We start from the raw sequence: 12,280 nt of genomic DNA, 5'->3' as shown, positions 1-12,280 counted from the left end.
TCTGAAAGGAGATCTTAGTTCCTTATTCTTTATTTGTTACAAACATTTCTCCAGCCTCGTTACACTGTAATAATGCAGTGAAAAATCTCCTAACGGTACAAATTACATTTTCTTGTATAGCCCACTAGGGTCTATATCTCTAGGCATGGAAATGTCTTCTCAGTTACATTACAGGGAGCTCAAAATGGTTCACTTTTGTTTTTCTTATTTTTTTAAATTAATGTTTGTAATCATATATTACCAATACTGTTTTTATTTTAATGATCTATATAATCATACATAGGATCTTAGTGTTTAATAAATAGCTCTATTTTTCCTAAAAGTTATGTAAAATCACCTTGTCCATACAGATGACATTCTCTAAGTGTGTATAGATTTACTATCTTTGTCATTATATACTCATTTATAGCATGCCAAACACATGCACACATAGGCCGGGTGTGGTAGCACATGCCTTTAATCCCAGCACTTGGGAGGCAGAGGCAGGCAGATTTCTGAGTTCGAGGCCAGCCTGGTCTACAGAGTGAATTCCAGGACAGCCAGGGCTATACAGAGAAACCCTGTCTCGAAAAAAACCAAAACCAAAAAAACCAAAAAACAAAAAACACGTGCACACACATGCACACATACACTCATCTCTTTACCAGTAGGAGTAAAATATTATCACACCAAGCTTCATGAAGTCCTCCAGGCCCCTCTAGATCCCTCTTGCAGTCTTTGCTGCTTTTTGCCCTAATATTCATCAGCCACAGGAGGCATAGCCCCGTTCTCATTATTGTTCTACACATTCCCAACAATTTTTGTACTACTGATTATCAACATTTTTTTTTCTTTTTCTTTTCCAGGCTGAAAGCTCAAATTAGTTATGTCATGGTCCATTTTACATGACAATGAGACATTGTTTGATTAAATACTAATTTATTTAACAAATGATGCCCCTGTATAATGGCTTTCCTTATAAATAATTCCAGAGAAAATTAAGTTACATATTATTAAAATAACATTATGTGTTTGTATTATATGCCCACTGGCAACATTTAGGGATGATACAAGGCTACTTATTTTAAAACCGAGATGTATTTACCATATTATAAAATTATGCTTAAAATATACATCTGTAGTTTTTATTTCATTCATAAAGTTGGAGAGGCAATTCTCATTTCTGATTGTGTATATTCTGTCATCTTCTGAAGTAAATTCGTACCCACCAGCAGTGTACCAAGCCTTCCTCCTTTATAAAGCCCATCGATCTGAAGCATTCCTTCATGGATTTCACCTTTAGTCATTTTTCCTGAGTTGGATTTTGACAATACATGAACATGTTCCCTAGCTCCCATTTCACATAGGATGTATTTATCTTCATTTGTATTTTAACATCTGCCAATATTTTTCATTCTTTTCTGTAGCTGATAATACATCATTGTGTGGGCATATCTCATTTTATTACCAATCGGTGGTCATTTCAGTTACTTCTCTAGTGTTATGAATAATGTTGGCTTTAGATATTCATATATGGCTTCTTATGAATATATGTTCTCATTTATCTTGAGTGAATTGCTTAATGAAATTGCTAGGTCATGTGATAACTATTTTTAATTTTTAAGTGGAATTTCTAATTCATATGGAACTCTGCATTTAACTGTAAATGACAAAGCATTCCCACTGTTTAACATTCCCACTAGCAATCTTAATTGGCTTCATAAACCTCAGTAGTTAAAATTATCAAGCTAGTTTGATATCTCCACTTGGCAGCCAATCCTTATATTGAAATTCTAAAACAGCTGAGTCTCTCTCTCCCTCTCCCTTTCTCCCTTTCTCCCTTTCTCCCTTTCTCCCTTTCTCCCTTTCTCCCTTTCTCCCTTTCTCCCTTTCTCTCTTTCTCCTCCCCCCTCTAAGTTTTCCAAATGTACCCTTGGCTGTCTTATAACTAGTTCTGTGGACCAGTCTGGCCTTGAACTCAAGAGAACCACCTGCTTCTGCCTGCCCCGCAATTGCTGGAGTTTAACAGCAGATGGAATGCTAATACCTTAATTAACTCCTCAGAAAGAAAACAACAGAATGAGAGCTCGCTTTAAGATGACCTCAGAATTGTGTGTGATTATGTACACAGGCACACAACATGCTCACATAATCATATGCATATGGTCGTTGCCGAAGATAAAAGGATGGCTGAAGTAAAAGATTTTAAATAAGGATTTAAATCTGAATCATGGGTTCTAGGTCAATAAAAGCCCAAGTTACTGGCTTATCTTCTGTGTTAAGATGGTGACTTCCATCAGGGGTGGTGGCCACGCCTTTAATCCCAGCACTTGGGAGGCAGAGGCAGGCAGATTTCTGAGTTCGAGGCCAGCCTGGTCTACAGAGTGAGTTCCAGGACAGCCAGGGCTACACAGAGAAACTCTGTCTCAAAACAAACAAACAAACAACAAACAAAGATGGTGACTTCCATAAACAATTTTTGCAAAATGTTAGAATCAAACCTGACACTAGTCAGTACAAAAAAGAGGAAGGTAGAACATGAATAGAGGATGCTTGGAAGACAGTTCTTATAAGCAGTTGGAGTGGCACTCATAAAAAAAATTGGCTTTTATTAGACTTCATAGGTGGCTTATATCACAGGATATTTGAGTGTTTATGTATTGCGGAAAATATAAAATGAACGACAAGTTCCTGCTCTATACCCAGCTACTCTCTGACCCTGTAGTGGTCTTGCCTCCTCTTTCTGTAAGCTAGTCCCACAGCGACCAATCACCATCTTCCCAGCTCCAGTTTGCTTGTCTCAGTGTGGCCCATACCTTCTCAACCATAAACTTCCTGTGGTCGGCGGTCCCAATAAAACAAAACTCTAGAAGCTTATCAGATTTATAAATCAGTCAGATTTATATATCAACACATTCTTAATTCACAAGGTGCCCACACAATAAATGCAGGGCCAGTTGATAAAGGTACAAGCTGCCCACCTAGATTAGGCAAGTTATCCCAATTATTCTATCCCTATACGATATTTATAGCTCCCTGTGGCTATTTAAAGCCACGGGAAATCTGGATCATCTTCCTCTTGCTCCATCTTGCGCCCTTCTCTGTGTCGCTCCCGGTCTCTGCAACTCTTCGCTCTGCCTCCCTTTCCCTATCCAATCACAGGCCTCCTGCTGCACTAATACTTAAATTAATTAGACGGGGAAAATCTTGCCACATTGATGGATCGTGTTTTCACTTACTTATTGAAAATGGAAAGGGTATATCAGATTTGGAAAGACCTACAGTTGTGTGCTAAGTATAAGATCAGACCTTAGTATTATCAATACAAAATATGAGCCATGGGACTAGCATGCAGTAAGACTCCAAACAGCTTCATAAAGCAAAAGTCTTTGATATTTATCTTAAAGAATCCAAGTACACACTAATGATAGGATTAGTTTTTTTTTTTGATTGAAAAAGACGTTTTTATACATTATGTTCTGATTATGTTGGTCCTCTCCACTTCGCTGCCCATCAGATCCCACACCCTTTCCTTCTCTTATTAGGATATTAAATGGCATCTAAAATATAATAAGATAACATAAAAACAAACCAGAATACTACACAGCAAACAAGACAAAGAACCAAAGGAAAGTATAAAAAGCACATATAGATTCAGAGACATACACATTTGCACATGCAGAAACCCTATAAAAACACAAAGTGAAAAGTCCTAGTATATACAGAAAGGATCTGTAAGGGGAGAGAGGACCCCTGAGAAAGCATTATGAGGCAACTTCCAAAACTGTTACTGAGTTCACTGTTTGTTGGTCGTCTGTTGCTGGGCACTGGGTCTGGCCTTAAGAGTAGTTTGTATACCCAGTGAGACTACATTGGATCAGTTTTTTTTTCTTTTTTTTTTAAGGCAATAGGAAGTCTTTATTATCAGGGTACACTATGTTCATGATTCCAGTGTGATTTGAGCCTGTCTCAGGGTAAACTTGTAAACACAAAATCCCTGCTCTGGTGTGTCATATGTCACTTAACAAGAACACTAGGCCGGAAACAGAAATACAGAAGTCAGAAAAACAGGTTAGTGCATTTAAGAGCTGTCACAGAGCTTTGGACTTGGATGTATTAGGTCTTCGTTTTTGTTTGGCTGCTAAACAATTTGCTGTTCAAAAATATATCTATGTCGTGGAATGCATGTAATAATTTTCAGGTTTGGAGCTGCTTGCAAAGCCATAGGTCAGGAGATTAGGTGTAATTCTCTTAAACTCTACTTTATGAAAATAATGTAATAGATTCCATACCTTAGCACGACTGACTCCATGATAGAATTGCCATTCAGGCCGTAAAACACAACAAGGAGACAGTATTACCAGCCAAACAAAAACAAAGACCTAATACATCCAAGTCCAAAGCTCTGTGAAAGCTCTTTAATGGATCAGTTTTCAATCAGAGAGAGCTTCTGGGTTAGGGACAGGGTCATGTGTCTACTTCACCTCTCAGCACCAGGTTTCCACTTGGCCCATACCTGTATGTCCCATAGACATGTTGCCATCATTGTATGAGTTCATACATGTGTAGGTCCTAATGTGCATAGCAGGCTTTCTTTACTCCATACTTTCTTTCTGTCTACTCTTCTGTAGGGTTCCCTCAGATCTAAAGGAGGGATTTGATGGAGACACCACATTTTCTTCATTGAAAATAGGTTTACAATTAAATAAAGTCAGTCAATTAAATGAACATGTATCTGTTTTCTCCTTATTGTGTCTGTGAAATGGAATTCAATTTTAGCTCTCATCTTTCATTAAAAAAAAATAATTCATTGTTTCTTAGCCTTTTTTGACTAAGGTCAACTGTCCCAAGGTGTTTGACTGTCTTCCGTTGTCCACCTGTGGTTCTTTGTATTTGTTCTCATCTACTGCAGGGAAAACCAAAAAGCTTCTCTGGTAAGTTTGAGAAGAATGTCATTAGGGGTCATTTCATTTCTATTTCCTTTGGGAGATTTGAATTTGATCACCCCCTAGGTCCCTGTCTATCTAATTTCACATCCTTAGCCACCTGAACATATTGTGGATAAGTTCTATCTCATGGAGTGGACTTTAAACTGGATCAGATATTTGTTGGTTAATCCCATGAGCTTTTGCCACTAATGTAGTAGTGCATCTTGCACCACTAATGTAGTAGTGCATCTTGCAGGCAGATTGCCATTGCAGATCAAATGGTCTGCAACTGGGTTATAATCTACCTTTCTCCTTTGGTAGGCTACAGAGTAGCTTCCAGTAAAATGAACACTAGTCAGTAAGGGTAAGGCTCTGGATAGGGACCAGCTTGATTGCTCCATGTTCAATGAGTTGGGTAGTTGTTATCTTCAACAGTTCAGGCTTACCTTCATTTTTGGAGAGCAAGAGAAGCCAAATGAGTAAAGTGGAAAAAAGGGGGAGGCAATATGGTGTAGAAAGTTTATTTCTACTGAAGCCATGAACCATGACTGATTATGTTGGTAGGTCAATTGAGCTGAAAAGCCTTGACCTCTCTCTCTGAACAACATAGACAATGCAAGACTTAGTGAGCTATAAGCATCTTTATGTAAAAACTATAGTAAGCATCTATACAAATAATTTGGATTCCAAAGAGAAATAACCTTAAATTGTTTTACACAATTATTAGCTTCTTACTGCAGACCTTCCGAATGGTTACTCTTGCTGCCCACATTGCTCTTATTCAAAAACCATTTATCAGCATTGCAAAAGACTGCATTGTTAAAATCAAATATTCATGAAAAAGTTTTGAACTCTCCCAGCTCATCCTAAATGCATTTTCACATTAGGGGTATGCTAAGAGGCATTTGATTATATTCCAAGGGAATGATGCTCTGAGATTCAAAGTAGTACTGTTAGTGAAATGATAATTCATACTCAATCTTATCTAAAAGTCCAAGGAACATTAACATTAGTATTGTTTTTTCATGGAAGTTAAGAACTACAATAGAACTCCATTTATGGATATAATAAAGAAAAATAAAGGCTAGCCACTCCCTCTCCCACTGAGGCCAGACAAGGCACCCCAGCTAGAAAAACAGGATCCATAGGCAGACAACAGATTTAGAGACAGCCCCAATTCCAGTTGTTGGGCAACCCACGTGGAGACCAAGGTGCACATCTGTTACCTATGTGCCAGAGTCCTCAATCTGCATACATCTTTAAATAAAGTAATGGAGTGTAAGATATGGCTTAGCATATGTTTGCTTTCTATTATTCTGGTTTGTATATGATACAGACCATATACAAAAAAATTCCTTACTATAATTCTTTACCTACTGTACATTACTATAAAATGAAAAATATTCAAATGAGAGACTGAAAATCCATTGATAGAATGCGTTAAAAATTACTGATACACAAATAGGAAGATGGCTCAGCTGATAAATTAGCTGACACACAAGCGTGGCAAACTGGGTTTGATTCTCATAACCTACATAACAAGCCAGGAAAGTAGAGTCACTCAGGGAGTTGGAAAGAATGGAAATTATCCCCAGTCATCCTACTGTAGCATCAGGACTGAAGAATATGGACCATATGATTCAGGGTAAGAAAATAAGCCCATGGAAACCCAGAGGAGAGGCTGGGCTCCTCTGAGTAAGTGGGGTACCTGGCTTTGGGATCTATCCCTCCCTTCCAGGATGTTCTAACCTGATAGTTGTGAACACAGCTCTCTGATACCAGGCCTGGCTGCCCTGCTGGACCACATCGATTCCACAGACCTGGGATACTTTGAGAACAGACTGTTGACATATCTCTCCCAATATGCACTTGTTTGGAGGAAAACAAGAAGTCTTGAGTGACACATTTTGTTCTTCCTTGCTCTTCTTTTAGCCACATCTTCACAGAAACTCTGACTCATTTTGAAAATAGCAAAATAGCAGAAGGATGTTGCTCTAGGATCCACTGGCAGTGTTTGGAGCTATTGTTTTGTTCTGCTATGAAGCAAGGAAAGGTGACTTTTCAATTCCAGATTTTGGAAGGCAGAGACAGGCAAATGTTTGCTCTCTGGCCACCCAGCCTAGGCTAACTGGTGAGCCTCAGACCCCAGTGAGAGACCCTCTCATAAAGGAAAGCAGAGAGCTCCTGAAGAAGGCAGTGTAAGGCTGACTCTGCCCTTAGTCCACATGCACAGAGGCTACTGATACATACCACACTGCTGATTTCTTGGTTATAAGTGTTTAATGAGGGTGGATACATTTATGACCGTGAAAAGGACTGATCTTGTCAGTTTATATAGATCTACCACAGAACTGGGCAAGCCGGTAATAAGAAATTAGGGCCCAGAAGAATTTAGTGATAACACTTATTAAAAGAGAAAGTATTAGAGTCAGTATTTTTCATTCATCTTCCTTACTTTTATTGAAAAAAAGATTCTTTTCTCTATAATAGATTCTGATCTCTACTCCTTTCAGCTCTTCCCTACATCCTTTCCTCTCTGGATCTACTACTGTCCTGTCTCTCATAAGAAAAGAACAGGCTTCTAAGAGATAACAACCAAACATGACAAAATAAAATATAATAAGATGACGCAAAACCTATCATATCAATGTTGGACATGCTACTAAACAGAGGAAGAGAGTCTCTGGAGCAAACACAAGAGTTAGAGAGCCAGTCGGGAGTGCCATGAAAATACAAAGCTAAAAGTTGTCATGCACTCAGAGGAGCTGGTGCAGATAAGTGCTGAGAAACATGGGGTTTCTGCTGCAGTTAGAGTTGTTGGTAGTCAGCTTTCAACTGGTCATGTGTCACTTTCTCATTAATGTTTGGAAAAATAAGCTGCAAAATATAGTTTGCAAATGATCTAAAGCATATATATATATATATATATATATATATATATATATATATATATATATATATATATATTATTTGAAACAAAATGAGAGATGGCAGTGCCTTCTCACTCATTGGGTTGGGGGCAGGCTCAGTTTAGTAGTTGAGTCCTTGCCTAGTATGTGTGAGGCCATGGGATTAATCTTAACACCTCAAAGATGGTTTTATTTTTGTTGGGACATTGATGTTGTCCCAGTTAAACCAGTGCAGAAAAAAAGATTAAATGCTCCAAATTATTCTCATCAAAAGACAGTCTTGGTTTCTAATATGAAATTCCTGGGATTTCAAAGCCCAAGAGTTTCTGACCTTTTTGGCTAATCCCGCCTTCCTGAATTCATCTCTATGTAACTTCTCCTTTATATTTAAATCCCATTATAGAGGTGACCACAAGTAAGTCACACAAACCTCACTGGTTTCTGGTTTATTATTTGTAGAAATCTTGGAATTTGTTCTGAATCACATAAAATATCAGTATTCCTATTAACTATCTGTGTCACAGCTAATGTGTATTTGGTATTGCAAACCAAGTTGGTAAAACATCAAAAGGACAACCGTATGGATTCATTGTTACGACACTGGCAGAGCGCAGAAGAGTCAGAGCAATGTGGGTTGTTTACAGTTCCCAGCAACAGCGTTGGCAATATTTCTCTTTACTGGTTTTAAAGGTTTATAGCTTTGAGCAAGGTATGGTAGTGAATCTTATACAACTTAATCCCAGCACTCAGGAAGCAGAGTCAGGTGGATTGCTGTGAGTTTGAGGCCCACTTGTTCTACATGGCAAGTTCTAAGCCAGTGAGAGCTACAAAGTCAGAACTTGCCTTTAAAAAAAATCTGTTTGATCTGTGTTCTGTAAACATCTTTTTCTCCTTATTTATTTATTCATTCACTTACTTTACATCCTGATAACTGCCTGCCCCCCTTCTGGTTCCCCCACACTCACACCCTGAATCACTGCCTGCCCCCCTTCTGGTTGCCCCACAATCACACAGTCCCTCTTACTATGCCCCTCCCCTTCTCCTTTGAGAGGGTGGGAGGCCCCTCCTGTTTATCCCCAGACCCATCCTGACACATCAAGTCTCTGCAGTGTTAGGTGTATCCACTCTCACAAAGGCACAGTTAGGTCAATGGGATCCACAAGTAGGCAACAGCCCCTGCTTCAGTTGTTGGGGCACCCACATGAAGAGAGAGCTGCACATCTGCTACCTACATGCTGGGTTCTTAGTTCTGCAAACACATTTAAGAAAAAGTGATGGGGGTGCAGATATGGCTCAGCAGTTAAGAGCACTCACTGCTCTTGCTGCAGACCCAGGTTCAATTTCCAGCACTCACAGGACAGCTCACAACCATCCAAGGGATCTGATCTCTTCTGAATCCTATGGGCTCTTTGTGAATTTATATTGTCTCTCACTTTCACCCGTACACATAAAATAAATATTATTTTAGAGATAAAAATGATGTGGTCTAAAAACAAGTATAGTACTCAGCTAACTCTTTCACCTAAAAAAAAAAATGTGTCTGGATTATTTCAAGATAATTAGTTCTAGAGTTTCAGCTACGCTGACCTGTAATTTATGGATGCATATATGTTTTTACTTTGTAAATATAGTTCATTTACCCCCAAAATGCAAGGCAGACGGATGGGGACTTCAGGAAGAGCCATCATCAAGAGCACCAGTGTAAGTGGAGAGATATATACACTGGAGCACAATGACGGCAGCCAGTCCGACACGGCCGTGGGTACCGTTGGAGCTGGTGGAAAGAAGCGGAGGTCCAGCCTGAGTGCCAAAGTGGTAGCCATTGTGTCTCGAAGAAGCAGAAGCACATCACAGCTCAGCCAGACAGGTGAGCACAGTGCGCTCCGCCTCCCACTCCTGGGCTGCGCTGGAGATGCCGAGCTTGTGGTCTTCACATCAGGATTGTGTGTGTATTTGCTTTCTTTCTTACTGTTTGAAAAATCCGCTAAATGCATGGTCTTTATTTTTTCTTCTGTGCAGCTCACCGAAGAAGGTATTGTTGGTTAGTAATCAGTATAAAGTGATCAATGATTTTCCTTTAAGTTAAAAAAAAACATTAAAAAAGCCATGTTTATAAATATGCAAGGAAATGCAAAGAAGTGTTTGACATCTAAATTGGTTCATATACAAGAAAGGCAACGCGATTCTTAGTTCCAAAATGTTCCTCAATGCGCATGCACGCCCTCGAGGTGATGCCTGCCTGTACGTTTTGTGGAAAAGGTCAGTTGTGCAACTCGAAGTATATAATCTTCAAGGCTCTATGAGGATGCAGTTAAGCTCTGTGCAACAATGCAAGTGAAAACCCAGAAGCAGTTTTGACTTTAGAAAAAAAAAATGGGTCAGTGGATTTATGCAAAGGATGTTTTCATATAAATGTGTGCTTCAGGCATTTTTTATGGAGTCAGATCTTAAAAAGTACACTCTGAGGGTGAATACAAACAAGGGGGGGCGGTGACCATGGATTTTGCACTTGAAAATATGATAACACACTGCTTAAATTTCATAATATTTGATTTTGCATATTACATAAACCATTACTATGTTCCTATTAGGTCAAAGCAATGGTAAAGCAAATTATGAAACAATTTAACTTGCCAGCTCTTTTTTTCCTTCCCATTATTCTTGCTTCCGTTTTTCCTCCTTAATAGCAATATCCCTGTGGTCACAGCATCTGCTTACGTAAGAAGGCTTTCACAGAATCTCAAAGCTCCCTCGGCATTCTAGAATCTCTATTTTAAACAGCATTGTGTGTGGTTATGTTGACAAATAAATTGAAAGACTTTTTCAGCCGTTGAACCACTGGACTAGTGCACGTAATCTATGGTTGCAGAAGTATGTCTGAGACGCTAAGGAACAGAAAGTATGGAGATAGTTTAGCCTCCCAGTGGGATACTGCTGTTTGCTATGTTTATAAGACTACTGTTTGTCTGCCTTGGTGTTGGGTTTTTTAAGAAGAGTAGAGCAGGCAGCAGTTCCCCTGCGCTTCAAGTTTATGGTGGTGCTTCCTCCTCCATACCTGTCTTTATGTCCCTATGTTCTGCAAAGGAGAAAGGCTTTGACTATCAGATTTTAACCTGGGCTAGGGAGATTGCTCAGCTGGGAAAGAAAGGCACTTGCTGCCAAAGCCTGATAACTTGTATTCACTCCCTGGTACACACAGATGGAGTGAAAAAACCAACTCTGTGCGTTGTTCTCTGACCTCCACTTGCCTGCCCTGGCACATGCCATCTATGTGCACATGGGAACAGAAACAATAATTAATACTTTGTTGAGACAGTGTCTCTCTACATAGCCCTGGTTGTCCCAGAACTTGCACTATAGACCAGGATGGTTTGAACTCACAGAGATGCACCTGGCTCTATCTTCCGAGTGCTGGGATTAACGTGCCCAGCTACTAACATTTTTATTGAAAGAAAAATGTTACCACCTGGATTAAGTGGTATTGTTCTTAAATGCCATGTAAAGAAGCCTGTGTTGCCTATGTGAAATGTTACAGCTTGGGAGATTCTTTCTCTACCTCATACATTCATACATATGTATGAATATTTTATATGAGTATGGGTTATTCATATGTATTGTTCATATTCACACACACACACACACACACACACACACACACACACATATATATATATATATATACATATATATATATATATATATATATCCTTGCCCTCTCTCTCCTAGTCCCTGTTCCTTCTTCTCTTCATGACTTCCTCCCACTTCCTAATGAAGTTAGTTCTTTCATTAGCTGAAAACAATTTTCTTAAATCTGTGTAGAAAATCTGTATAGAAATTATTTCAGTGCATCATCATAGGTGGGTAGGGGAGTGGGGGGGGGCCTGGGGGACTTTTGGGATAGCATTTGAAATGTAAATGAATAAAATAACTAATTAAAAACAAGAAAAGAACAAAAAAGAAACACTTCCCTTTGCTTTATTGGTTTACATTCGATTCCAACTGAGTTCCACATACTGCCTGCCTTCCAAGTAGCATACACTGTTAGCTACTTATATGAAGTGCACTGCTTAGTGAGATTTGGTTACAATAAATAGGCACAAAAAGAACATTGGATTAGGAAGAGAAAATAGCAAACACCTCTGTCTCACAGCCGCCCTTACTTCTCTGTCTGCTCCCAGCCCCACCAGCAGATGGTCCTAGCATCCTCCTGTAAACTTTCCAGGTATCACATTTTATAGTTTTCTTAAAGAGTATTACTTAGAAATTATATTGTTATTATATTTTTATATTTAATATTATTAAATTAGTAAATATATTTTCTTTATTTATTTCCCTAATTTTATCTTATTGGTTGGTTTTAATTCTTTTAGTAATCTGCTCTTAAATCTCATCTTGATTTCACCACAAGTGACAGATGTTGGGAACTCTCTGTTGTTGTCCCTGACCTGAGACAAAGCCTCTCTC

At 38.9% G+C, this 12,280-nt stretch overlaps 1 protein-coding gene across 5 annotated transcripts in view; it reads left to right on the top strand.

The window, feature by feature from the left end:
• Positions 1–12,280, top strand: part of Rims1 (regulating synaptic membrane exocytosis 1) — a gene marked incomplete in the record, with an annotated part of 520,187 nt that overhangs the window by 450,183 nt on the left and 57,724 nt on the right. For all 5 annotated transcript variants that reach the window (NM_001012625.3, NM_001012624.3, NM_001012623.3 and 2 more), the window contains 1 exon segment: positions 9,448–9,683. In NM_001012625.3, coding sequence (NP_001012643.1) covers positions 9,448–9,683 — 236 coding nt within the window.

The sequence above is a fragment of the Mus musculus genome, chromosome 1 (genome assembly GCF_000001635.26).
Source record: "Mus musculus strain C57BL/6J chromosome 1, GRCm38.p6 C57BL/6J".
In the NCBI taxonomy this organism is placed as follows: domain Eukaryota; kingdom Metazoa; phylum Chordata; class Mammalia; order Rodentia; family Muridae; genus Mus; species Mus musculus.
The sequence above is the reverse complement of the archived record's forward strand: the minus strand, read 5'-3'. Positions and strand labels throughout refer to the sequence as shown.